This window comes from Amblyomma mixtum, chromosome 1 (genome assembly GCF_055824585.1).
Source record: "Amblyomma mixtum isolate Tamu chromosome 1, ASM5582458v1, whole genome shotgun sequence".
Lineage (NCBI taxonomy): Eukaryota > Metazoa > Arthropoda > Arachnida > Ixodida > Ixodidae > Amblyomma > Amblyomma mixtum.
Genome location: NC_143012.1, coordinates 84384866 through 84412840, shown reverse-complemented (window position 1 = coordinate 84412840; position 27975 = coordinate 84384866). Strand labels below are relative to the sequence as shown.

The following is a 27975-nucleotide window of genomic DNA, read 5'->3' as shown; positions in this document are numbered from 1 at the left end:
GTTCGCACAGCGCTCCGTGAGAAAGAAAAAAAAAAAGCTTCCTCGTCACGTGGGAAAAGGAAAAGCGGTGGGGGTGGGGGGCCCCCGAAGTCGTCGGACCGGTGCGCTCAACGCGCCATAGCCGAGCACGGCAATCAGCTGACGGCCGCAGACGAAAACATGGCGGCCGCCTGGAGCAAGCTGCTCGATCAGCGGCGGCCCGCCGTGGTCGCCGGTACCGTGGCCCTCATCTACGCATGGTCCTACTTCAGGTTCCTCAGGAAGCAGAAGAGGTGAGTCTCCCAACTCCACGCTGCTGGAACGGCGCCGAACAACCGCCGTTGAGCCCTGTACTGAGTTTAGCGTGTACACGGCCGGCCCGACGTCTTTTCCTAGTTCCTTCGGGCTTTTCCCGGCTGTCCCGCTGTTTTCGTCGTTCTTGTCCGCTACCCGTTAATTTACCTGGCGCGGCCGGTGCTGGCGAAGTCGCTGCCGAGGCTGACAGAGTCGGTCCGAACTGCGATTCAGCCCTACGGACGCCGCGGATTCTCGACAATTGCGCGCATCATTGCGCCGGGCTTCCGACGAACGCGCGCTCATAGTGCATGTGCACTTTTCTATCTCTTACTTCGCAGGAGCCGGGAGCTCGCGGCAGCGGCGCTGGTTTTCGACAAGGTGAGTGTGCGGCGCGATCGGGCGAGGCCGGGGCTCACTCGGGGTTCCTTGGGTCCGCAGAAAGATGCCAAGAAGGAGAAAGCTCACGTGGACCGCGAGTTCTTCAGGTGAGACGCGTTCTTTCCTGCTGGAGACGCGGCTTACGACGACGACTTTCCGCTTTGCAGGCAGCTGGGGAGTCTACTCAAGGTTGTCATCCCCGGGGTCTTCACTCCAGAGGTGCGTCCTTCCGACCCACGCGAACGATGCGTTCATTCATTTGCGCGAAGACCGATGTGACGTTTGGCGCGCGGTAGATACCGAGGCATCTCGCCTAATAACCTGCCATGGCAGGGCGATTTAAACAAGATATAATGCTTATAGTGTTTGGTTATCTATACCGTAATGCGTGATTTTGATTCTTGCTCGCACTTGTAACCCATCTTGGCAGGTAGTGGACATGCTTTCACTTGGACTGTTGCCAGCAGCAACAGGTAGCTGTGCCATCAGCCAACTTTTGCCATAGTATTCAAATACCAAATATGCACATTCTTGAACTGCTCATATGTTCTTGGCTCTAAAGTGAGTTTCATAAAGTTTTATTTTTAGACAGTTCAGCATGAGACATCAGGGACAGTCTCCGAAGAGTTTGGAATTATCATCATTCGTATGCACGCACAAACTAGCAAAATGCTTTGCATTTTCTCAAATCAAAGTATGCTGCCAGCCATATTTTTCAGCCACTTGAATGCCTCCCCATCTTGGAACAAACCGAAGAGTGCCTTGTGTACACCAAGTTTTGACCACCTTACAGTTGCCCACATTTTTTTTTTTTTTTTGTGGTGCTGTTGTAAGCATAAATGTCACGTTTCAGGGGTGGGAACTACAAAAAAGTGCTGTTCAGTTCTTCTCTTGTGGTCTGCAGGGAGCACAACGTGGCTGCCTGATGTCATTTAAATTTTCTTTTTTCCTGGAGTGCCCCAGCATGTGTGCTAATTGCTGCCAAAGTGGGCAATTAACTCCGCGCTCTTCCTGGGTGAAGTGGGTTCCACCCACGCTCTTTGTGCCGTTCTCTCCAAGGACGGGCTGTGGGCTCATTCGCGTGTACGGGAGTTGATGATAAGACCTGTGTGGTAGCGCAGATTATGGGCATTCAGAGAAGTGCCATCATGCACAGAATTACGGCAGAACATACAAATGTAACTTCTAATTGACTTCTAATTGAAATGTAACTCCTAATTCATTTCTACTACAATATTCCGCCATGTGACTCAAAAGCGTTGGTCAGTCTAACCATTTTTGAGAAGGTTTGCAAGAAGACTAGGCTTAAAATGGAGAAACTGGTCTCTGCTGTTTGGGAACAAAAAAGAGAGAGAATCTTGTGAAGGTGAAGTGGAGAGATTAACGTCTTAGTAATGCACACATCGGCGTCTTTTTCTGGCACCATGTTTCCGTGTCATCTTTCTTGCCTTGTGCAGATACGAAAGGCAGCGCCTTTCTCAAAGAACAGGGAATTTTGTGGAAAGCAATGTCTTCCTTCTTGCCCAGCGCTGTCGTGCAAAGTTTGGCGTACCATTTCCTGGCCCATGTCACTCAGCTAAGCAGCAGCCCCTTGAAAAAGAACCATGGAGAAGGTTGCATGCATGATAACATTTCGTTTTCAATGTGAACCAAGTACTTCCTGGAGAGTACGTTACAATGCCAGTCCACTTGTTCAATGTGCGGTGCAAGGGAAGCATGACCTTCTGAGTGGCTCTGCTAGACTTGCCAGTGTTTGGCCAGAGCCAGAAGGACAAGGTTGTAGGACAGCACTCGGTGAACTGCTTGCAAGTGTCCGAGTGTGTATGTGGCAGCTGTGTTGTGTTTTTAAGACGAAAGCCTTTAATGCCTCATTGTTGTCGACAGAAGGTTGTCAACAGATGGTTGTCAGCAGAGGTGTCACTCTTTTCGTTTGGTCGAAGTGGTTATGAAGTCGGAGTGCACGGATTCACAGTAATGGGGTCACCCTTGGGTGCTCGACGCCCCCTTTTGGAGCAGACGACAACTAATTAAATAGTTGTCGTCTGCTCCAAAAGGGGTCGTCGGGCACCCGTGGGTGACCCCATTACTGCGAAGGGGGCGTTAAGCACCCATGTGTGACCCCATTACTGCGAATCCACGCACTCTGATGTCATAACCATTTCGACTAAATAGTTGTCGTCCGCTTCAACGGGGGGCGTAAGGCGTCCGTGGGTGACTGCATTGCATACCTCAATCCTGCGAACAGAGCCATGGATACAACCGAACTCATTGAAGCAGAGAGAGAGTCGTGCTAAAGAAGCAGTCAAAGTCAGCAGTCAAAGTGTGTAGTCAAATCAAGCACTATAGTACAGCGCAAACAGTCTCGCAGTCAGTGCCAAGCAGTGCACCAGGAAAGGCTTTCGCCTTGCAGCATTTTAGAAAGCCAAAGTGCCCTCTGAACTTTTTCCCAGTTTGGCTACATGCTCCTGGTGGCCAGCTCGCTGATTGGCCGGACGCTGTGTGACATCTGGCTGATCCGCAATGGCACCATCATTGAGCGGGCCATCATCTCCCGGAACACGTCACTCTTCAGGGAAACGCTGCAGGCGTTCATCTTCACCATGCCCATGGTGGGTGCACCCCAATGTTTCCATCTCATGTTGCACATGGACATGGCTCTAGCATGCAGGGCTGTGCAGATGAGACGGATGACGTCATATGCTCTGCTTTCAGCAGTTGTCGCTGTTTTTGATTCTTCGACAAGATTTGTGATGTGAAACCACCTAGCCTCACTTGCCTGTGCCTTTTATTTCTGTTGGCTGTTGATCAGGTGTTTGGTGAACGTGTGGAAGTTTCCACAGTGTCATACTGAAATATTTTTGTTTTCTAATTTTATGTGCCTCGTGCGACCTCGGCCCCATACTACAGGGCACAGTGGTTTGGCAGTGGATTTCCCAGGGCAGTAATGTTGCTCAGGAACTGAATTGATGTATAATATGTAGAGGAGGAGGAAACAGCGTGTGCAGTGTTATGCAGTGCGACAAATTGCCCTTGACGACCCCCTCTGCACTGAAATTGATCCTGCAGACACGCTTAGTGACATATTATTTTGTTACCATGAGTCATGCTGCATTTCACTTCTCTGTGCAGTTTAAAACATCACTCTTTTTATGTTTATTGTTGCTCACCACGACGGATGCACCTTATCGTGATGCTGTCGCTACATTCTGTGCGGACATGCAAATTCAGACAAGTGAAATTCATTGTGAGCTACTGTTTTTTTCTCCAGTTTGGTGTTGAATTTTTATTTTTATTTTTTCCCGAACTGGAGTGAAAAACATTCCACTATCGCACCCTGATTGTGCAATAATGGAAGGCTGATGATGATGACTGTGCCACATTTAAGCATGCCCAAAACTGGCCACTGAAACAATAACTGACGATTAGCCTTCTTTCAGGTAGATATCCTTGTTATGCGCGTGCAAGAAATGGCACTAAATGCTTTGCGCCTTGAGTTCATTAATGGCATTATTTTCTAAGTTCACATTTAACATCATTAAACTTGCGGCACAATCATGACAACGAACCAGCCAAAAATTTTACTCCATTTAAACAGTGTCTGTAAGTGCAAAGTTTCGTCAGTTCTGTCGAAATGTAATATTAAAATTAGTTGTTGTTCTCCTGCTGTTCTTGGTTGACTAGTCGAAAAACTAGCCATAAACACGCGTGTCAGCACACACACACAGAGAGTCAGTCAGAAGTGCTGGCAGAAGGGGCACCATTCTCAAAATAAAATAAGAGATGAATGAGAAGCAACTGACCGATATAGAGAGTGAATTAGATGCCATATCGGCCTTAGAAACCAAAGGTTGCCTCCCGCCACGATCAGCTTGATATTCTAGAAGGCCTCGTCCAAATCCTAGAGAATAGGATAGACTTAAAAAATTGCAGCGGGCAGTTGAACTTGGTTGTTTATGACCTACTGGAAGAACAGGACGAAACTAGACACACACCGGAGAGTGCTTTCTGTGAAAACAGAATTAAAAGAACTCTTGGGCTTGGCAAAGTTGAAACAGAATGAATTCACCGTCTGGAAAAAGCAGAAGCAAAGTTAGGTCAGATATATTTAAGTTAATGAGTTCACGGCACAAGAATGAAACACTGCAGAAAGGATTCAAACTGGAAAACAGCTCGTTTTCCGTTGGGGAGGACTTTTGGCACAAAACCAGAGCTATAAGAGATAAGTTGCAGGACATTGCTGAACCAAACCGTGATGAAGGTTACAAAGTGCCTACGGTCTTTACTAGAACAGTAAAGCATACATATGCAATGACAGACTGAACAATAAGGTACCGCATGAAAAAAAAAAGGGCGAGGAAAAACAGTCTCAGCCCGGGACATGCCTACACATGTGCATGTAAAAGCAAGTCATCGCTAATCTTAAATTGCTTATCAAACCTGTCTTGCAGACAGCTAGTTTCGCTGAATAATTCAGAAAGGACTGGCTCTCAAGAGGCGGTGGCATGGCATTATAGCGAAAAAAAATAAATAAATAAATAAAACCCTCTTCAGTTGAAGATGACCCTTATCTTGAGTGCTTATATCTAAGACTATCATGCTGGGGGACATGGGTTTATGTACGCTCTCTATAGGCCCCCAAATATTACCAGTGAGCACCTGAATATGTTACAGATGCATATGTTTGAATGCAAGAAAAGTAAAATACTGTTGATTGGCGGTATTAATCTACCAGGTATTGACTGGAAGTCTCTTGAACAATGTACGGGGTCTAGCGAACATGTGAATGCTGTCTACAATGTTATGTTCATGCATGGCTCAGCTCAGATCGTTTGCCAGCCAACTCTCCTGTATCGCTCACTGCTAGTTTCCTTTTAGATTTTGCATTTATATATCTCGCACTTTTTCTGACTGCGCTGTATCGGTTGAGCAAGGGCTTTCTGATCACCACCCTGTGAGCATTTCAGCACCCTTTCATACACTCAGCATACCGAAACAGCTACAAATTACAGAAATTCAGACTACACATGCACCGTTGATGCCCGCATAACGTGTTATTGATTTTATTTCTAGAACAACCTTTGATAGAACGACCTTTGGGCATTGATTACCCTCTTGGACTGTGTGCAAGGCCATGGTCCACTTGAATGTTTCGAAATTAATTGCCATTTTTCCAGCTCTATGTGGCATGAATTATGCCTAGCTTTATACACTCAAACAGGGGCATTAGTTTTCCATGGACTAATTGGATAAAGGCTTGACTAGCCTGCTCGAAGGAGCAGGTAGTCTGAGATGGTAATTCTGGCTCTGGATGTGAATGCAAATTTGGAGGATGCAGTACACGTTGGGCTCTTTTCGTTTGGGGTTTTGTATATTTTTCGTAGGGCATGTTTTCATTTTTCATTGGGAAGGGATAATATTTGCAATGAAGAGAATAACTCTGCGAGGATTCGTTTTTTTTTCTCAACGTAAGATAATTTCCTTCATCAAATAATCGCTAAGGCTAGTTCACAAAATGGAAACGATTACAAAATCACGCAGTTTTGTTTTTTTTCTTCATTCCATCAAATGTCGTATGCTTATATTATCATCTTCATTAGTAGCATCTGTGTGTCTATTCTTGTAAAAACATTCTTTTGACATTGCAGCTGACATTAGGAGTGTGCAGTAGGTTTAGGGTAACATAGTCTGTCAAGGAGCTGTGCTTGATATAGTGATGCCTACCTATGTTCTGAAGGCTGAGCTTTTAATGGAATGCTGAGAGCAAATTTAAGGTGTCCTTTATCAATAGATTACCATATTCTAACGACAAAGACGCTACTTTCACTGAAAACTGCTTTTCATAAGCTATAAAAAGCGAAAAAAAAAACATTTGTTGCCGTCACCGGCTGATTTCACCTGCAGACTAGCTGTTTGTAGCTTTGTATGTCCGTAAACAAGTGTGGTTAATGCTAACTTGCTTTTTCTCCCCCCTTGCAGTTGTCCATGGTGAACAACCTCCTTAAGGTAAGTTGCCTATGAAGAGCACAAGGTCAATCTGCATGCTTCACAGGCATTGGCTTCTTCTTCTCTAAATCCTAGCCAGGGTGTTCTAGGCGCATCATTGTTCTCAAAGGGGTTAATTGTTGCATGCATTGCTTTTAAGTTATGAAGCAACTTGCACCTCTTATTAAGCTGGTAAGCCCATAATCAATAGAGGAAGGCTTGCTTGTAACTCACATCTGAGGAAGGCTTGCTTGTAACTCACATCTGTGATTCGCGTAGCCAGTCGGATGGCTTGTTCAGTCAGTGGTGAATGTGTACACCCCTAGGAGGGACAGCTTGTTCAGTCAAGGGTGAATGTGTACACCCCTAGGAGATTCATACGCTTGTTCATTAAGGGTGAATGTGTACAACCCTAGGAGGTTCCCTTGGCTTGTTCCCTCAAGGGTGAATGTGTACACCCCTAGGAGATTCCCAGGGCTCCTTCAGTCAGGGTGAAGGTGTACACCCTTAGGAGGTTCAGACAGGATGTTCAGTCAGGGGTGAATGTGTACACCCCTAGGAGATTCATAGCTTGTTCAGTTAAGGGTGAATGTGTACAACCCTAGGAGGTTCAGGTGGCTTGTTCCCTCAAGGGGGAATGTGTACACCCCTAGGAGATTCATAGGGCTCCTTCAGTCAGGGGTGAATGTGTACACCCTTAGGAGGTTCAGACAGCTTGTTCAGTCAAGGGTGAATGTGTACACCCCTAGGAGATTCGTAGGGCTCCTTCAGTCAAGGATGAATGTGTACAGCACTAGGAGGTTTCGTGACCTGGGCGCTGGCCTGTTGGGCAGAAATCTGTGGTGTGTGTGCATTGCACTCGTTCTGCGCAGTATGGGCTGAGTGAGCTTCGGCTGCGGTTCCGCTCTCGGCTGCACCACGCCCTGTATAAGGAGTACCTGAGCGGCATCACCTACTACCGCATGAGCAACCTCGACAACCGCATTGCCAACCCAGACCAGCTGCTCACACAGGTGAGGAGGAATTCGTCACACACCTTCGATGGTGGCTGAAGTGCACAAACCTGTCTTGTGTTGTCAGTTTTACAGTTCTACAGCAAGAGCTGTTAATGGAAGCCCACCCTGAGATGTGTAACTGAAGCCCGTCGTTATCCTTGTTCTTCTATGGCTTGGCTTGGCTTGGTGCCGATCCACATGGGTGCCAAGCCAAGAGCCAAGCTAATCCAGGTCAAGAGAGATAGAAGACGAGAAAGACAACGAAGGAAGAAGGAGAAAAAGTGGAGAGACACAGTGGTCCTCACGAAATGTTTTCACTAAGGCTGTAGCCTAGTTTAGTTAATTTATTTTTTTTTTCATTGCTTGCTTCCCTTGGCATGCAAGATAGCATGTCTAAGTCTTAACAGTATTACCTTTTATGCAAATACCTGTGGCAGACCATCCGACTTGCAGTGTGCTTAAACTCAAGCATCGTGTTGTTTCACTCTTGAACAAGATTCCTTTAAAGTAAGGGCACTTAAAAGTAATCAAATGGTTTGCAGGTATGGTTTGAAGCCTGTTTGTAGTCATAGTGGCTTTGCTGTGATAGTATTCTGTTGTTGTCTATGCATTTTTTTTCATTCTCTCATTACTTTTGCCCCATTGACTCGCATTGTCAAATATTTTTTTGAAATACATATTGTCACCGTACGCCGGTGCAGCGTTCTTACTGGCAGAATATGTGATCTTTGACTGTTCATTGCTGATTTGATGTTCTCTTTTCGTCGTCTGGCTTTCGCAAAAAGAGCTTAAGTCTTTTCTGACCATATCCTTTCAACGAAATGCAATTAGGAATCCTTAGATATGTCTGAATGTTCTTTGATCCCGGCCGAGGTGGTCGAATTTCGATGAAGGCGAAATTCTAGAGGCCCATATACTGTGCGATGTCAGTGCACGTTAAAGAACCCCAGGTGGCCGAAATTTCCGGAGCCCTTCACTAAGTTGTCTCTCATAGCTTGAGTCACTTTGGGACGTTAAACCCCCATAAACCTTAAATGTTTTTGACATCTTCTGAGAATGGGGATCGCCGATGTTGTACGTCGGCATAGCTTGGTTTGCGCAAGAAAGAGCTGGTTGCAGAGTTGGCTGTGGCAGTAGTGAGGTGGCTCAAAACGAACACCTTTGTCTTCAAGACAGGCACTTAACTGAGCCACTAATGTGTGGTCCCTGTGCTCAGGATGTGGAGAAGTTCTGTGGCTGCCTGACCGACCTGTACTCGAACTTGAGCAAGCCACTGCTGGACATTGTGCTTTACGTGCGGTGGCTCTCGGTGGCCATCGGCCAGGAGGCGCCGGGGGCGATGCTGCTGTACCTGCTGTTCGCCGGGGTCATCCTGACGCGCATGCGACGGCCCGTGGGCCGCATGACCATCGAGGAGCAGAAGCTCGAGGGCGAGCTGCGATACGTCAACTCGCGCCTCATCACCAATAGGTGAGGGAATCCACTCGTGGTACAGAGCGTGAAGAGTATGTTGGAAGGGTGACTCCCTTCATTGGCCAGTTATGAGTGGAGAACCAGGGAGGGGGGTTATGACTTAAGTGTTGGTTTTATAAACCAACACTTCGTGCTTAGTAAGCAGCCAGAGAGCATAGTAAGATCCGTGCAATCACCAACAGCTGATGTAGTAAGGACCCTGATATAGTAAAGATTTTTTGCTAGCTACTGGCAGGTTCTCTCAGATCATGAATGGCAGTTTACCAATATCCCTCTAGAGAAAAGTATGCAACAGCTGTATCTTACCAGTACTCACCTATGGGGCAGAAACATGGAGGCTAACGAATAGGGTTCAGCTTAAGTTAAGAACAACGCAGCGAGCTATGGAAAGAAAAATGATAGGTGTGACATTAAAAGAGACAAGAAGCGGGCAGAGTGGGTGAGGGAACAGACGCGGGTTAATGACATCCTAGTTGAAATCAAGAGGAAGAAGTGGGCTTGGTCAGGGCGTGTAGTGCGAAGGCAACATAACCGCTGGTCCTTAAGGGTAATGAAGTGGATTCCGAGAGAAGGCAAGCGTAGCAGGGGGCGGCAGAAAGTTAGGTGGGTGGATGAGATTAAGAAATTTGAGGGGATACGATGGCCGCAACTGGCGAAGGAGAGGGTTAAATTGGAGAGACATGGGAGAGGCCTATGCCCTGCAGTGGGCGTAGTCAGGCTGCTGCTGATGATGATGACTATAGAGGGGTTCTACTGTAAACACATCATACTTCGCCGGGTTGCATCGTAAAGTGACTGCACTTGATTGAAAATTCATAACTAGCAGCAGCACAGGACACAGGTGCATGTTTTCAGTTATTGTTTTGTGAGCTAGATGGCACCAGCATATGAGTGCACTCATATCCATGTGCATTTACGAGAAAAAGAGAGAGACAGACCATTCCCTGAGTGGCACAAAGTTCCTGTCAAGGTATTACACTGTGTCCGCGTGTGGAGTTTCCCCCCTCTGTATATTTCGGACCATGGCTTGCGTGATCTGGTGATTGCTCCTCACTACCACCCTGGCTGTGTGTTGTTGCAGTGAGGAGATTGCCTTCTACCAGGGCAACGAGCGGGAACGGAGGACGCTGGACAACTCGTTCCGCCGGCTGGTGCAGCATCTGCGGGACTTCCTCGAGTACCGCTTCACCCTGGGCATTGTTGACGACATTGTTGCAAAATGTGAGCTTTGTTTGCTTGCTACTAACTCGGGAGCCCACTGGCGAGGAGATCTTGGTGGTCGAGGGTAGCGCGCGGGGGCTCTGGTTCGCCCGTTCCGTTGCACTCCATAAGCTGGCTGTGTCCGTGCACGCCATGTCTCTTATCATGGTGATCGAAAACTAGAGGATCGCTGCCAGTCAGGTTCGCAGCCAGTTATCGACTGTGTCGTGGGCCAACACAGTGGCATGCCGGATGGTGCTGTAGTTAGTTTGCTGACCCGCAGCCGTCAATGCATTGATTTTATGAAGGCTTAGCATTGTCATTCACGAGCTTTTGCCTCATGATGGCTGCCAGTTATATGAAGATAGGGCTGGTTAACTCATGTCACAAGTTCAGGATACTGCCGTTTGGAAACCTGGCGACGTTTCGCTGAGAGTTTAGGTGAACAAGGTATTCGAAATTTCTGAATGCTTAAGAGGTCGAATATGAAAGTATGTTTCGAACTGAATAGAAAATGCTATTTGCAAACCACTCGAAGTTTCGAATATTCGCACACATTTACTTTTTGCTTTTTTTCCGTTTTGCTCTTAGTTGTGTTCAGGTAATACAAGGGCAAACATTTTATTTTGTATTCTGTGCATATTAAGTGTTGTCTATTCAAGACTCTGGAACTGCAGCCCAGAAAATCATTTGCCATAGCTAACTGTAGGTTTTGATTGTGCCTGACCCATTTTTTTTTTTTTTTTCTGCTGATGTTCCCCTTTTAAGCAGCTTGATTTTTTTTCTCCTGTCTTTTTCTCTCTTTCTTTAATTACATAACTTTCTTTTAACCTTGCATCAGGTGCATGACAGCCATTAGTTGCTTACGTGTCAACATAATCACAGTCTTTCTGCTTGGCACTCTGCACGAAGCTTGCCACAGGAATTCCTGTTGGCCCAGTAGCCTAACTGTTTGGCCAACCTGTCTACCCATCAGCATACCAATTCTGTTTTTCCATCATTGACTGGAGACAGGCGAAAACTCGTTTACTCATTCTTCATTATTTCAAGCCAGGGTTATGTGTTAAGAGTTGATCTACTACGCATATAGGAATGATTTAGCTTATTGCTGTTTATGTTAAAATGCTTTTGGAGAGAATACAAGTGTTTACAATTGAAGCTTTCATCTGTGCCCTTGAAAAAAAAAAAAAAAGATCTGGTACGAAGCCAGCATCTCACGCGTGGTGCTATCTCAGATTTGAGCGGTCCAGTGTTTACAAATATGAGGACAGGTGTGACAGTAAGGGCACGCGTCTATCTCCTCTCCTCTGTGGCTCCCCTGGGATTGTAAGCACACCATGGCTGGTGGATGTCAACAGCAGGGATGTTCCTGGTTGTAGCAACTAATAAATTGAGTCATGAGGCTACAAGTTGGGTTTATTACCATTGCAAATGGCAATTGAAGGTTTCACTGAGAGACTGCATTACAGCAGTCAAGGATGTTTCGCCCACATTATAGATGCATGAGTAAACCTTTGTCTCCATCAAGATAGGGTTGATACTAATACGCCCTTTTGTAAGGCACAGTATATTAAAATAATCTGCAAGTTCCTCCCCGATGGTACCAGCTGTACTATAATGCTAATTCCATGTTGTGCCATCGCATTTTGTGGAGAACACATACATCAGCGGACTTGTCTTCAAAGGGGCAATTGGATAATTGTAAAAAAAGTGCAGTGCATGTTGTTGCAACTTAATGTAGGTATGTATTTTGTAAACTACGTTACAGTGCGTGATATTATTATTAGTGCGTTATTAACAAAGGTCACACGCCCAGTTACTTGAGTGTCGGTCACCACTTCCACCTGGAGAGCAGCGTTGAGGGCTGTCACAGAGCTCTAGGTACGGTACAGTTTACCTCAAGTGCAAACGTAGAGGATCACTTCACCGAAGTAATGCCGCAGTGCGCAACGCACTGTTACCACTGTGGCTGTGGATGTTTGGTGTAGGGCATTGAAATGGGGGAAGGTTTAGGTATGTTGGAGAGGAGGAATAACTGCGAACTTGGACGAGACTGAAGAACGAGAAGAGGACAGGACGAGCGGTAACTAGGAACTGAAGTTTATTGGAAAAAAGACATGCATGTTCTGTGTACTTCATCCGTACCCTCGTCGCCTTCTCTCCCTTTCTTCTGGCAGACCTGGCGACGGTGGTGGGCTACCTGCTCATCAGCCGTCCGTTCATGGCGGGCCAGCGCATGCAGCTGGACCACAACCTGCGGCTGGAAGAGTACTACAAGAGCGGCCGCATGCTGGTCAAGCTGGCCGAGTCCGTGGGCCGGGTGGTGCTGGCCGGCCGGGAGATGACCCGCCTGGCCGGCTTCACCGCCCGCGTCTCCCAGCTGCGACATGTGCTGCACGATCTCGCCCGGGGACACTACGTCCGCTCCATGCTCGCGGTACCCGCAGAGGTGAGCCCGGTTGTTGGTTCAGCCTTCACTCCGCCACGGTGGCTCAGTGGTTATGGCGCTCGTCTGCTGACCCGAAAGACTCGGGTTCGATCCCAGCCGCAGCGGTCGAGTTTCGATGGAGGCGAGATTCTAGAGGCTCGTGTACTGTGCGATGTCAGTGCACGTTAAAGAACCGCAGGTGGCCGAATTTTCTGGAGCCCTTCACTAAGGCGTCTCTCATCGCCTGCGTCGCTTTGGGACGTTAAACCCAGTTAAACCAATAAACCAAACCAAGCGGTCAAGTCACCTGGCAGCACTTGGCGGTTCTTTCGGGTTTTAGTCTTGCGTTCGAACTGAAAGACTCTACAGTGAACGTATGCTGAATTCGCCTCCTTCTCTTATGGTCCAGGAGAGCTTTCTGGTTGTTGTGGGACCTTCTAATCAACATTAGCTGCCTAAAGTGCTGTTTATCAGCCGTGACAGTGTACTGACGCAAATATAGTAAAAGGTGTCACTTTCAATGTGCGCTTTGATGTCGCAGTGTAACTGTAGAGATCGTGAAAACGTGATGATAAGCTGCTTCCTTAGAAAGAATGCCTTACAAAAACCACTGTGATTTGCACAGCCTCTGTGAATTTTGGAATGTCCATAACTTGCTCTTTCGCCACAGGAAACCACAAACTGCACAACCAATGGAATTGAAACCAATGCGTTTGGCTGCGGCTTTGTCTCTGTTGGAAAAGGAGAGACAGAGAGGTTGATGTACTTAGATAGACAGAGGGGTTGGCGTTATTCATGATTCTCCGGCCTAGTTTTTGTGGTAATCCCTGGTGTGTTTCTATAACCAGGTAGTGTTTCCCTCAGCAAGCTAGAGGTGTGCTTGTCACGTGCCTTTCAGGTGTTGCTGGCTTGTGAGCAGCCTTAGCTTGCGGCCAAGGTCTTTGTGCTTTTCCACACTTTGGGCAAGGCTGAGAGTGGAGTGTGCGAGAAAACTTTTTTGGATGCGTGCAGGAGTCCAGTGAAGCCAGTGGTGACACATCAAAGCCTCGCCGTCGCATGGAGCTGGTGCCAGGTGCCGGCCGCATGATCACACGAGACAATGTCATTCGGTGAGTGCAAAGTCTGGCTTGTGCCCATTTCTCCTACCCCGCTTCCCGGGGTTAGCGCACTTACCTGCAATGGGTGGGGCACAAGTGAAGCAATCCACACGAGGGTCTCGAAACACCAAAACAATGCCGGGTGGCATGCAGTTGAGCAGATCAGTTGGAAGCACTTTCTGCCTGCTATGTTGAGAGGTTTATCTGATGAATTCAAGTGACTCTAGAGCAGTTAAGTCTAAGGTAACATCCAGGTATGGGTTTCAGCATGTGAAGCTTCCATTTCAGCTAACCTCCTACCTCTTGATAGTATAAAGGTTAGTTATTCATGCACTGACACCGTCAGACTGAATGAACCCAGACCCACAGGTGCACAATTCGCGCAGCTGCCAGTGACATGTAGGGCATCTCGATGCCAATGCCAGTGCTTAGTGTGGAGATGACCATTGGTCAATCAGGAGATGGCCATTGGAGGATTCATAGAACATGCAAACCTATATAGCACGACGCGGAGTTTCCAAATTTTATGGCCAAAGCCTTTAGTGGCTCATCATTCTGTCCATCACACTATAGCTGTCAATCATCCTGGTGGCGTCATCAGGGATGCAGTATATGCTGTAACTGGAAATCACTGAATTCATTGGGGCATAGTATGTCATAACAATTAATTAGTAATTAGGTATTAATGGCTAGTAGTTAGTAATTAATTGGTTGTTTATAATTAACAATTTGTAATCAGTCATTAATTAGTGATTACCATTAATTGGTAATCAGTGACTAATGATTGGTAACTAATCGTAACCTATTGTGATTAGTAACTAGTTGAATTTTCTACCTATAGCAAGACTTGCCCATATGGCAGCAGTGGTCGTCACCGTGTTGGCTCACTGGAGCAAAAAGTGGCGCTCTTTGGAACAGTTCCTCAGGGCCGCCAAATTACGCCTGTGCTTCTGGAGGATGTTGGTGTCACCACTAGTGGGTGTAACTTCTATGGCTGCAGTGCAGCAACCATTGAATGCACCAGTTGCTCCCAGTGCCAACAGTTGCCACATGGTAGCCTATGCTACTGGCTCAGACTTGGTGACCAACACACTGCCTGGTTGGCAGCTGCTGCACTTGTTTGTATTTTGGGGTCAAGTCTGATGATGGCAGTGTGCTGTCAGTAGATACATCCCGAACTGATAGTAGGCAGGAGTAAAAAGCAAGAAACTCTTATCTCATATTTCACGCATGACTGCATAGCCTGTGCCTTTAATTTGTTCCTGCTGTCTCTCCTGCTTTTGTGTCACTTCTGAAGTCAAAATTTGGATCGAAGGACATTTGAAAAGAGCTTTTTGGGGAAAGGAAGGGCACTGAAACTCTCACGCCTTTCTGTGGACACCTCAACTGCATCATGAAGGAAGGGATGAAAAAGCAAGCGAAAGAAGGAGGATTGAAAGAGTCACCATAGTGGAAGGGCTCTGGAATTACTTCAGACACCTGGGTTCTTTAACCCTTTGTGCCACGGTGTCTACAGTTGTCCACATGACTTTTCAAACATTTTTTGAGGTGTCTAAAGCTGTTTTCACGAATTCAGTGATGCCGGCTACATTTGAGATCTCTCCTGGACGGAATGGGGGGGCCAATTCATACCTAGAAAAAAGGATCGCTTTTCAAAGACAAGATATAAAGATGGACTTTGCAAAGTGTTACGGTGTGCCTGGGAGGTGCTGTCTGGCGGTGAAACTCTTTTCTTCACTTATGCTGTGGAGTATTTTATTAAAGGACACTGTAGCTGAGTTTTCATTGCAGAAACTGCTTTAATGTATCTTTCTTTTAAAGAATAGGGCTCAAATTCTGTGAGGATGGAAGTGTACAGCATGAATGAATTCCTGAAGTTTTTGAGCTGTTAATGTTATTTTTGTGAAATGAGGGGTTCTAAATTTACACGCACAAATTTTCTGGTGCTTTTTCTTTTAGATAGTAGAACATAATGCCTCTCTGAAAAGGTCAATGTGCACTGGCATCATCACACAGCACGTGGGTGTCTTCTACGCTTTGTTGCCATCAAAATATGGCTACCACAGCAAGGATTGAACCCCGGTGCCCCCGGTCTCTGCAGCCGAGCGCCCTAACCGCTGAGCCATCACAGTGCAGGTGTCAGGATGTGGGCCATCTCTGTGATTGTACACTACATGCTGTTTTGCAAGTTTTGTTGGCGGTGTAGCTCACGGTGGCTGCTGTCTTCAGTTTCCAGAATGTGCCACTGGTGACGCCAAATGGAGACGTGCTGGTTGACGACCTCTCCATCGAAGTCAGGTCTGGCGTCAACGTGCTCGTCTGTGGTCCCAATGGCTGTGGGAAGAGCTCCCTATTCCGCATCCTCGGAGAGGTGAGTCCTTTTAGTACTTGCAAAGCTGCTTTATCTTGGTTGGGGTTGCATGATTTCAAGTTTTTCTTGATGAGTGACCTCACTTCCTTGTTCTTTCAACGACATACACCGTATGTACACGATTGTAAGTCAGCCTATATTTTTTAGTTTGAAAATCCGAAGTCGGCACATATACTTATGATGGAAGTCAAACCATGGCACCGTAAACAAAAGCGATACAAATGCGATATCAGAGACACTACGGCATAGTTGCAATTTTATGTTTGCTCTACGGCTCTAACCAGTTGCACGTGGCTGTTCTGCGCGCTTGTTCAGAAAAGTTTTTCTTCTTTCTTTTTACTTTTACTTTTAACTGCGCACTAAGTGCTCGTGGGAGTGTCGATAGTTGATGGAAGGGCTGATGTTCCAATCACAGCGGCACTGCCACTCGTAACGCTTCTGGGGAGTGTCGGTAGCTGATGGAAGAGCCGACGCCGCTCGCGCATAGCATGCATAGTTTCTCTTTGGCTCTGTTTAACATATTTGGCTTGACTGCAGGCCACATTTTACCAACTTCTACTGTTGTGCTTTGTCAATCGTCGTTAGTTCTTCGTGTCCAGGAAGCGTTCGGTGCTCATTCACAGCTTCATTCAAGATGGCTATCATTCTCTGTGCCGAAGAAACGAACTGTGTGCCAGCCCAGAAGTTTAATTTTTTTTTATGAGTGATGTAGGTGGGGCGGCTACAGTGAGGCAAAATTTTCAATTGTTCTATGCAGTGTCGTGGTGCAGTCGTTTACGAAGTGCAAGATTTCCCGGGACAACGACACGTTGTGGTTGTTAGCTAAGTGTGGGATTTGTCTGGATGAGGACGTTAGAATGACATGGGACCGCTGCAGCGAAGACGACGGCAGCACTAGTGAGGACAATGGCACTAGTGTATACCTAGACGTAGTGTAGTGTAGTGACTGATACATTTTTTTTCGTGATATGCAATATGGGGGGTTGGTTTGGGGGGGGGTTACAATCGTGTAACCACGGTACTGCGGTGCCTGTTTATTGTGCGTACTGTTGTTGTTTGGACAAACAGAACATTCATGAAAGCAGCTTTTTCTGAATTGCTTGCATTTTGGTAGAACTTGCGTTCTGCTTGGTGAAACCATTTTTCTGAAAAGTGAGCTATGGAAAGGAAAATATGAAGTTTTACATTAAGAGGCAAGAAGAGGACTGAGTGGGTGAGGGATCAAATGCGGGTTAATGACATCCTAGTCGAAATCAAGAGGAAGAAATGGACCTGGGCAGGGCTTGTGATGCGAAGGCAAGATAACCACTGGTCCTTAAGGGCAACGGAGTGGATTCCGAGAGAAGGCAAACATAGCAGTGGCAGAAAGTTAGTTGGGGGGATGAGATTAAAAGAAGTGTACCGCAGCTGGCGAAGGGCAGGGTTAACTGGAGAGACATGGCAGATGCCTTTGTCCTGCAGTGGGCGTAGTCAGGCCGATGGTTGCAATGATAATGATACTAACACTAGGCAGAAGAGAAACTAGAGTTGTGCGATGTTCTTCTCCACCTTTGGGTTGTGTACTAGTGGGGACGAGCCGGAGCAACGGAACACTGCTTTGCAACGCCATCTACAGGTGGCATCTCGGACCCAGGTAGCCAATCTGTGGCCTTTATTATCAGCAGGCATGTCACTTGGCTCGTTTAAATGTTTCGTGCTGGAGCTCATCAAAATGGCGCAGTTCTCCGTCGCTCTGGCTTCTGCTGCTCAGAGTGTACCACTTTTGTCCCCGATGGTACCTTGTGCTGGCTTATTTGTATGGTGGAAGAGCCTGCGTGAAATCTTCCCCCCACTGTCTGGGAAGAGGCTGGGATAGGCCAGGGCCCATGTGGTGACAACTCTGTCGCATCTGCACGTTTGTGCAGCTGTGGCCCATGTTTGGCGGCACCCTGGTGAAGCCTGCCAAGGAGAAGCTCTTCTACATCCCCCAGCGACCGTACATGACCCTGGGGACCCTCAGAGACCAGGTGGGTGCGCATGGCACTTATCTGGCTGGTGCTTCTGCCAGTTGGCCACGAGGGGGCAAACCTCGAATGTTTGCCTCGTGTGGAATGTGCAGAGTGCATGGTGTTGCCGAGTGTTGAAATTAAGTGAACATGAAAATGGGCTTACAAGACATAGGTGAAGTTTATTGCATAGCTTAGCGTGAGCTTGCTTCCCAGGGTTAATCTGCTGCTGCTGAGAAGTTTCAGTGGTCGTTGTAATCAGTAATGAGGCAAGGCGCTCAGGTAAGGAAGGACCAAAGAAAAAACCAACGGAAGAACACAGACACAGAACTATGTACCAACTGGCCCAGCTCTCCACCCTACTGAGGAAGGACCCTTTATGGCTGTTCTGCTCAAAAATAACTGGAATGATGAATATACACGACGGTAATCGTATCTTAAAAATGCAGATGTGGTGATTTCTCATTGTTTTCAGATTTTCTTTCAGTATCTCTTTAAAGCGGAAAAATAGCAATATCAAAGTACATTTCCTTTACCAAAATGTACAAATATATTGAATGTGAATATATATATATGATGGTGGCGATGGTGCTAGCTTTTGTGATGCAAGGGCAACTACAGCCAAAGAGTACAAACGAAAGTGAAGATAGGTGTAATGATAGATGGATGAAATGATCGGTGTAACATTAAGAGACAGGAAGAAGGCAGAGTGGGTAAAACGCGGGTTAATGACATCCTAGTCGAAATCAAGAGGAGGAAATGGGCTTGGGCAGGGCATGTAATGCGAAGGCAAGATAACCGCTGGCCCTTAAGGGTAACGGAGTGGATTCCAAGAAAAGGCAAGCGTAGCAGGGGGTGACAGAAAGTTAGGTGGGCAGATGAGATTAAGAAATTTGCAGGAATATGGTGGTCGCAACTGGCGAAGGACAGGGTTGATTGGAGAGACATGGGAAATGCCTTTGCCCTGCAGTGGGCGTAGTCAGGCTGATGATGATGATGTTCCTGTGTGTGGACCTTACTTTTTTTGTACCATGTGCACTGTTGTATTAAAGAATGCACTGTCTGAGTTTTTCTTTTTTTCTGAGTTGTTTCTTCCCCTTTCCCTTGTGGATGAAGTAGGTGTTCAACACTGCTTTCTTTGCTTTTTCTTTGCTCCTTTTTTTTTTTGCGTGTTAATATCTCTGCAGGTGATCTACCCCGACACGCACCTGGACATGCTGCGCAAGGGTGTGACGGATGAGCAGCTGGCCCGCTTCCTCCACCTGGTGCAGCTGGACTACGTGCTGGAGCGGGAGCGTGGCTGGGACACCATCCAGGACTGGATGGACATCCTCAGCGGCGGAGAGAAGCAGCGCATCGCGGTCAGTCCTTGGGGACCCGTCTCCGGTGGAAGAGGGGCAGCGGGCATGCCATTCTGGTGCATCGTCACAGCGGATTAAGCCTGTCCTTGAACACGAGTGATCTCACATCAGTGTTGCCAACAGTCAGACACTTGCTGAGGTAAAGGTGCCAGGACCTACAGGGCTGAATGCCTCATCAAGGGAACCTGGCGTACTGAAGAAGCGGAAAATCTTTCTCGGGAATTAACTGGCCCAGTTGGGACATTTCGGAAATCGTTTAGCAGGCGTCAGCTTCAACTCCTACAGACACTGTCATTTTTTCCTCTCAGCACAGCTGTTCCTCATGTTGCGACTAGCAGCTACATTCCACACAGATGGGCACTATATTAGCAGCCATAGTTATGCATTGAGCCAGGTAGTGGTTCCTGCAGTGAATATGGTCCATTCTTAACAATGCTAAGATCTGCAGCAGGAGCCTGACATGGATTGTGTGAGGAGTCTTTTTTTCTAAGGCAAAAGCCTTTAAGGGCTCATACTGTCGTCCGTCCATTAACAAAGCGTGTCATGCGCGTTTAACTCGGGAACTAGAATAGATAGAAGAAACCCAATGGTTGCTTCGGATAGAGGAGGAAAAAATGAACCTAGAAGCCAAGTTTGATGACTGTAGATTAATTAGTTAATTATAGGCAAAAATGTCGAAATTGCGTCCAAACAGCGCGGACGTCGATATAGCCACAGGAACGGTATGACGTCACATCCACCGGAAGTCGTCACGGCATAGTGGAAATTGCCATAGAATTGTCAGGAAAACGCCGGATTTGTCTCAAATTAGATATAAAAATGCGCAGTTAAGCGTAATCAACACTTAAGATCCCTGAAAGATGCATAATTTGGGTATCGATGTAGCCACGGGAACGGTGTGACGTCACATCCACGGGAAGTCGTCACGGCGTAGTGTCCTCGGCTTTCGCCTCTCAACACTTTAGTTACCAAAGTGTCCTCGCAGTTTTTATTGCCCAGTGTCTTATGCGAGAGTAATGCATGAGACACAGGCTTGTGTGCATTTCAAACACTGTGTCGTCTTCTCACGAAGGGGGTCATTGTGTAGCCCAGCAGCTTGTTTCAAACAGCAGTGTACCCGTGCTCCACCCTAATGGTGTCGGGGGGGACGACCGCTCTGTGTGGTGGGCGCAGATGGCCCGGCTCTTCTACCGGCAGCCGCAGTTTGCCATCCTGGACGAGTGCACTAGTGCGGTGAGCGTGGACGTGGAGGGCTCCATGTACCAGTACTGCCGACAGGCCGGCATCACCCTCTTCACCGTGTCACACCGCAAGTCTCTCTGGAAGTACCACGAGGTGGGTGTCACACGCGAGCGGGGTGGTACATACACGTGGTTCTGCGGCAGTTTTTCAGGCATCAACAGCAATTGCCGTTTCAGTATGTCGTGCCCGAAAAGCTTGCATTTTCAACTTGACCAAAGAGTGCATTGTTGCCCAGCTCTGCTTGTGTCGTAAAAGACGTGTGTCCACCAGAGGTGGACGTGCTCATTGGGAATTTGGGGGGGGGGAGGCTGTGATAGATTTACTCCCTGCATTTCTCGCAACACAAGATATAGAAGTTATTTTTTGTTATTTTTAAATGCCAGTAGCTTCACATCAGCAAGCTTGAATGCTTTGTATGCAATTATCTGCTGGTTTAGTGCGCTCTTTCTTCCAATTTTGCAAGCGTTGTGCAATTAGTAGGGGTGCAAGAATATTTAAGTTTTGAAATTCAAATATTTTGGAAAAAAATTTTCTTCGGATATGTTATTGTTATTCTACTTCTCCGATTTCTACCTCTCATTTCTTCTACCTCCCTAGTTTGCGCTCCGCACATGTGTAAGTGCCCACTTCAGATATCTAATTGAAAATTTGTTCAGTGTGAGAAAGTATTCCAAAAAACGATAAATTGGCAAGCTTCGCCCTTATATTTTTTTTCGATATTAAATAGCAGTGGTCTTTAACAATGTCCGAGTGATCCGAAAATCAAAGTATGAACCCCCCCCCCCCCCCCAAACAAAAAAATAAACAACTGTCAAAAACCTGCTGAAGCCTTTTGGGGAAGCTCGAGCGTACAAACTGCAAATAGCCTGTGACATGTGCGCAGTTTTGGCATGCTGGAAGGGATACACGGATGGAAGTGAGGGTAGTGCATATTCACTTTAGAACAGCGAGTCTGCTTTTAAAAAGAAATAAGTAATGAGGAGCGATGTGCTAATCGGCATCCAGAAATGGCACTCGGCTGGGTTCGGTTGGTTGGTGTATACGCAGCCGATAACCACCATTGCTACAGACTAATGGCAAAGCTCAGAGAGCAAAACTACGTAGCCAGGGCCTTCCTGTTATTGTTAAGCTTGCTTCTATGCAAACGTCAGCAGTGCACAGCCTACAATGCGCTGCACAATAGGCAGGAATTTAACAGGACCTTTTGCCCATCCATTGACACCTCAACTTGGCCCCCCACGAAAGCCCCATGCAAACCGGCTTTCCCACATACCACAACTGACCAAAACGAGATGGCTGAACTGTTGCGAGCAGAATTGTGAAGGAGACAGGATGAATACCATGGGTGTGGACTTTAAATATGAAGTACATCATTACATCATTGTAGGATTCAACAAAAAAAAAAAAAAAACATGCAGCTTTTGTGTTGGGACTGTTTGAAGCGGGTGGTCGGCCATCTTGTTTTCATCAGCCATGGGATGTGGGCGAGCCCACTTGAAGGATTTCGCACGAGGTGGAAGCCCATCGGCTACTGATGACAGGTGCAGTACATGACCAGCTCATGCAATAAACGCAGAACAAAGCAAAGGGGTTGCAGTTGTACTGTTTTCCTGACACTTCAAACTCGATCTTTGGATAATTTGTCCAGATGTTGTGGTTTTTGTCGCGGTCAGGTTTATGAAGGTCAGCGTCATTCTATCACTGCCGATTGGAAAATTTTCAAATATCCATTTCCTGAATTAAATGTGAACCAAATAAAAAATGAATTCGATTCATGTTCGAAATTTCGAATAATCCCACTCCCCTAGCAATTGCGAAGATGTGAAACCTTCTGACTTCGAAATGCTAGTGACTGACTGTGCTTTGCATTTTGAGCTAGAGGCCCTATAGTTGCTGATGACTCCAAAATTGGCCTTATTGTAAGTGCAGCCTCTTATCTTAGCAGTGTGTCTTCTTGTCTGATACTAATGTAACAAATAAACCTGAGCATTTCACTTGTTTTACAACTTTTCTATTTAGTAAAACGCTGCTGTTTACATTCAGTCGATAGCTTTCATTTCAGTCACTGCTTTTCTGTAATGTGTATGAGGCACTCTAGCATTATTCATGATGACTGCTGGTGCAAATTTTGCTGTGGGAGCCCACAGAGATTGGACTGCAGTTTTTGAATGTGTTATACATTACTCTGCGTTATACGTTACTCTTCATTTTTGGGTAAAATTGGGTTAAGCCAGACTTTTATCCAAAAACGCGCCTTCTAGAGAAGGTAGTTTTCTAGTGCTCAAAGCTCTAGACACCAAGGAAAAAGTAATGGATGTCTTGTACTTATTCCAGAGGGGCGTTTTCAGTTAACAAATTATGTTGATCCTGTTTTAATGCATACTATTCAAAACACGGCTTAGTTTGTAGAGTATGGTTTTCAGGAACGAGCGGCCAAAACGCAGGTACTGACTGAGACATCTTATACTGCTGTCACACGGGCACTTTCGATCGCGATCGAGTCGATCGAAATCGAACTCGATGCAGATCCAGCGTTGGTACACGGCGAATTCAGTCGTGATCGACCGCGATCCTGCTCAACCACATGGAGCACGATCAAGGGCTGCGGAATGCGTTGACAAGATGGCGGTGCCCTGCTTGCCCGCTTCGGAATAAATACATGTCATCGCTGGATTCTTCGACGCGATAGCTCGCTCAAATGGTAGCGGTTCGCTTTTATTTCGAACACTCTCGCCCATGCGTTGAGGTTTAAGCGATAACTAGCCCCTGTTTTTCAGATAATTTGGAGATTTTCAAGCTGTTAGGCCTAACTAAATGCAGTGTGTTTACTTCGCAAGAGCAACACCTGGCGAAGCAGTTGTCTTGCTTTTAGTCAGTTGTTACATTTTTTACTATTTGCAGTTTTTCTTCTTGGAACGAAAAAACGGCTTGCAATGCACAGACCCTAGCTACCAGTAATTACGGAAGAAAACTTCTTCATCACAGAGTTGATGTGCTTTGGCGCCTTGTCACTAGATGGCGCTACCGTTCACGCGTGCACCGAGCGTTGTTTTGCTGCTGTTCGCTATCGAGTCCACTGCTGGTTGCCGCAGAAAGTAATTAAGCTGCTTTTTCTGCTCGTAGTTTGATATCTTCACAATAAAATTTTTATTAACGATTGTTATTTTTAATTTATTAGAAATCGACAGCGATGATGACAGTAGGCGCAGCGCCATCTCGTATGTAGCAATCTAACTAGTTGATCAGAATCGCGTGGATACGTGTAGCAGCTGTCCACCTCGATCGCGCTTCAAACTTCAACCGCGTTCGAGACCGATCGCGATCCGAAGTGCCCGTGTGACAGGGTTATTATCAGTACCATTTTGTCAAGTGCTACTAGCACTAACAATGCCCTGCTCCAGCTTTTCTAATCAATTAGCTTTAAGCGATAACATATTCAGTAATATTATAAATTGATCAACACCACAAAAATAAGTAAATTAATAAAAAAAATCCCCTGTGCCCCTTGGTTTCTGTGGCTGTTGGCTTCTCTCATATTTATAACGAGCCCCTCATTCCCCTTCCCTTCCCTTGTTTGCTTCCCTGCTCCAGCTTGTTAGTTTAAAATGGTCGCTGTGACATGGAATGAATATTTTCAGTGTACATAGGCAGGCATCAACAAGAATGTGCTGCACGGGAGATTGTAATGCATGCAATTAAGTAATGGTAATATAAATGGAAGAGAAAATAAAGTTCTCCACAGCAACCTGCTATTTCCATATTTTTTACATACTGATTGAGCAAAAAATACAGCATTTCATGCCCCCCCACACACACACAGAAAACAAGTTCATATAGTAAACCGCCTTTACTGCAAAGAACGATGTGAAAAAACCCAAATTATGAGAATTTGTTAAATAACCAGATTTGTACCCGAATTTGAGCTTAAGAAAAAAATCTCCAATTTTTCACCTCGCGAATTCTGGAAAAAATAAATTTCCAATAAGGAACAGCCCTTGTTGCATAGTGTGATGACATAGTTTGCATAAAATCCTTGCAGATACTTTTTCTGCAATCTGTAAAAAGGCACTGCAAATTTTGACATATTGGTTTGTATTAATATTCTTTTTTAAGGACCAAACTGCAGTCTTGCAATAACGAGGCATTTGTTAAAGAAGAGAGAGGTAAATCTGCTTAATAAAGAGCCATGTCTCATTTGCTTAGGCATCCTTCCTCCAATAAGTTGCTCTTAAGTGTGTCCGAGTCCAGCTGCAAATAAATGAATTGTCGCTGAATAAGGAAATGTGCATGAATGCAGAAGGCACTGTAATAAATGAAAATAACCGCAGCTCAGCTTACAAGCTGACTGCAGCTTTGAACTGCCATATGAATTACTATGTTAACTTGGCCAATTGTTTTGTTTCTTTGATGACAGAATTATTTACTGCAGCCTTCTTAGGATTACTTGCAGGTCGTCACCACGCTGCTTGCATCTGTGTTTGTAGTGCGAGGAAACAAGGTGGTGCCGACAAGGCACGCATCATCAACATCAACGCATAGTTTTGGTAGAGTTGGCAGATCAGACTTGGGGCACCAGTATGGTACATTGCCTCCAACTCAGCCCCCCCCCCCCCCCCCCCCGCCTTTGCCCTGCAGTCAAGGAGTGCATAGAATCGTGCAGGAATATCCTTAGCCACATGCATGTATACCACGTTTGCACACAGCTTGCCAAATCGAACAGGCTAACCCTGTTACCGTATTTAAATCTTGATGTTCACAAGTGCAATGAAAAAAAAAAAAGGTTGAGACACCTGCCTTACTGCCCTGAATTTGCGTGTACTTACCATGCTTACGAGCAAACATGTACAGGAAGCATTCATCACAGCTGAATGAAGCTGGTTGCTCTGATCTATTTACAGTCATGCAATGCATGGAAGTAACACCATGTGCATTTTTTTTCACGTGTGTTTGCAGTACTGCCTGTATATGGATGGACGGGGAAGCTACGAGTTCAAGCCCATCACGCCAGACACCCAGGAGTTTGGATCCTAGCAGAGCAGCCGAGAGTGCCTTTTTCTCCGAGCCAGTTGTACAGTGCTGTGTGTAGTGAGCGAGTAATAAAGAAGAGACTGGGACACCGTGTTACCAGGAGACAGCCTGTCTTTTTGCTTTTATTAATAAATCTTTAAATCAACCATTTCTCTTTGCTGCACCACAATGGGGGGGAGAAAAACATGAGAAAACCACGGATGAGAGAGAATAAAACAAAAAATGAGAGATGCCTGTACAAAAAGAGTCCCGACCAGCGGCGGCCGCTCACAGTTCCTCGTGCTTGTGGTCGTCGTCCTCGGGCGCGGCGGTGGTGTCTTCCTCATCCTTCTCCTTCTCTTCTTCCTTGTCTTCGTCTTCGAACTCGTCCTCCTCCTTGGCGTCGTCTTCCTTCTTGCTCTTGGCGTCCTCCTCTTCCTCCTGCTTCTCCTTCATCTTCTTCTCGGCGTCCTTGATGGCGCCCCACGTCTCCTCGCCGTGGACTCGCGCGTACTCCTCGTCGTCGGTGATGAGCAGGTTGTCGAAGATGGTGCCAGACTTCACCTGCCACAGGTCGAAGCCGATGGTGCAGATCTCGGGGTAGTGGTAGAGCTTGGGGTCCGCCGTGTACTCGGGGTTGTCGATCTCGGGGTGGACCCAGGCGCCCTTGTAGGCCGGGTTGTCAATCTGCTTGGGCTTCCACTCGCCCTTGTACTCGGGGTTGTTGATCTGCGGGGGCTCCCACTCGCCGTCCATGTCGTCGTCCCAGTCCTCGGGCTTGGTGGCGTCCGGGTCGGGGATGTACTCGGGCTTGTCCCAGTCCTCGGGCTTCTTGTCGTCCGGGTCGTCGATCTTGGCGCGGTCGTCCCAGTCCTCGGGCTTCTTCGCCTCGGGGTCCTTGATCTTCTTGGGCGGCAGGAAGGACCAGTCGCTCTCGAGCTCACCCTTCTCGGCGACCTCGTTGTCGATCTTGACCACGTAGGTGTCGTCGGGCTTGACGATCAGCGTGTACAGGTGGGTGAAGACGTCGTCCTTGCATCGGATCTCCTTGTTGATGAGGTGGTTCTTGCCCTTGTAGTTGAAAATGACGTGGACCTTCTTCGTACCAGGCCCGCAGATGTCCGGACCGAACATGATCTTGTACGGGGACTCGCCGTGCATCTGCGTCTGGTCCAGGCTGCAGTCGAACAGCTTCACGTAACCGCCTCCGCAGTCAATGTTCTGCTCGTGCTTGACGGTGAACTGCACCACCAGAGTCTTGCCCTCGTTGGAGAAGGGCTCGAACTTGGCGGAGATGCCGTAGAACCGTGCATCTTCGGACGTCTGCAGACCCTTGCTTTTCTCTGCGTCACCGTAGAACTTGCCCGCGGACAGCACAAACTTGCCCAGGTTGTCGCCCTTCGTAGACTCGACCCACCGGCTCTTCCAGCCGTCTGCGTTCCAAGCACGAAGTACACATCAGCAAAGGCCGCCAAGCGACACGGATGGCGGATGGCCAGAGAAAAAAAAGAACGAGTGGTAGGGAAAAGCTCTCGCGCTGAATACTCACCTCCATCGTCGAACTCTTCTTTGAAGTAAACGGTGGGATCGGCTGCTACTAGGCCCACAATGGGCAGCAAAATGCAGAGAAGCCGCATTTTTGAGAACCTGCGTGTCAGAGACGACCACGTTCAAAGACCCGGCTCCTGCACTGAGCAGCGCTAGTAAATCAAAGCCGGTTGGGCACGTGATGCTCCAGATGTATACTTCTCATTGGCGCACGGGCGCCGGCCAATCCTGCCCCACCACGCTGTGAGGCTCGCCCGAGGGTCGATGTCGGACGGGTAGCGCAGTGCACTTTAAAGCTCCGCAACAAAACAAGCATTAAAAAAATTGCGTGCTACTGCTTGAAACCAAATAATTATATCTTCTATGTTCATAAAAAAGTTTGTGATATGGTTGTATGTAACTTAAAATGAAAAGTAAAAAATATTTTTGATAATACAGGAGTTTTGATTGTAGTTGTGCCCCACTACCGCTAGGACAATTAACCATTTGTATGGTTTCTGCTATCTTTTGTCCAGTGTTCCCACTTGTGACGTTATGCGGTGACATCATCGACCCGGCCTGCGTGTACGCTTCGGTTTGGGCTGATGGCGTGAAGTGCTGGATTTCTGAGGGCTTGACACGTGTTGTCTTAC

The 27975-nt window shown here is 46.9% G+C and overlaps 2 protein-coding genes across 2 annotated transcripts; one reads left to right on the top strand and one right to left on the bottom strand.

Annotated features, from left to right (window-relative positions):
* The first annotated feature begins 34 nt into the window (after positions 1-34).
* Abcd3 (ATP binding cassette subfamily D member Pmp70) lies at positions 35-25922 on the top strand. The gene is made up of 16 exons (XM_089553714.1): positions 35-272; positions 615-654; positions 715-761; positions 822-873; positions 3105-3263; positions 6631-6657; positions 7509-7649; positions 8848-9101; positions 10186-10325; positions 12482-12753; positions 13744-13841; positions 16059-16200; positions 18105-18206; positions 19373-19546; positions 20720-20881; positions 25742-25922. Exons 1-16 carry the CDS (start codon positions 160-162, stop codon positions 25817-25819), a joined length of 2001 nt encoding a protein of 666 aa, XP_089409840.1. The 5' UTR covers positions 35-159; the 3' UTR covers positions 25820-25922.
* On the bottom strand, positions 25910-27509 carry Calr (calreticulin). The gene is made up of 2 exons (XM_089553745.1): positions 27345-27509; positions 25910-27228 (listed from the first exon to the last, which is right to left on the bottom strand). The coding sequence occupies exons 1-2, from the start codon at positions 27430-27432 to the stop codon at positions 26084-26086; spliced, it is 1233 nt and encodes a 410-aa protein (XP_089409871.1). The 5' UTR covers positions 27433-27509; the 3' UTR covers positions 25910-26083.
* Positions 27510-27975: the final 466 nt, after the last annotated feature.

Bases quoted from the DNA above. Each gene is read 5' to 3' on its own strand.
- Abcd3 (XM_089553714.1), top strand. From the start codon at position 160: ATGGCGGCCGCCTGGAGCAAGCTGCTCGATCAGCGGCGGCCCGCCGTG. The intron at 6,658-7,508 runs GTAAGTTGCCTA...CGTTCTGCGCAG, and splicing joins TGGTGAACAACCTCCTTAAG to TATGGGCTGAGTGAGCTTCG. The intron at 12,754-13,743 runs GTGAGCCCGGTT...GGATGCGTGCAG, and splicing joins TGCTCGCGGTACCCGCAGAG to GAGTCCAGTGAAGCCAGTGG.
- Calr (XM_089553745.1), bottom strand. From the start codon at position 27,432: ATGCGGCTTCTCTGCATTTTGCTGCCCATTGTGGGCCTAGTAGCAGCC. The intron at 27,229-27,344 runs GTGAGTATTCAG...CTTGGAACGCAG, and splicing joins AGAAGAGTTCGACGATGGAG to ACGGCTGGAAGAGCCGGTGG.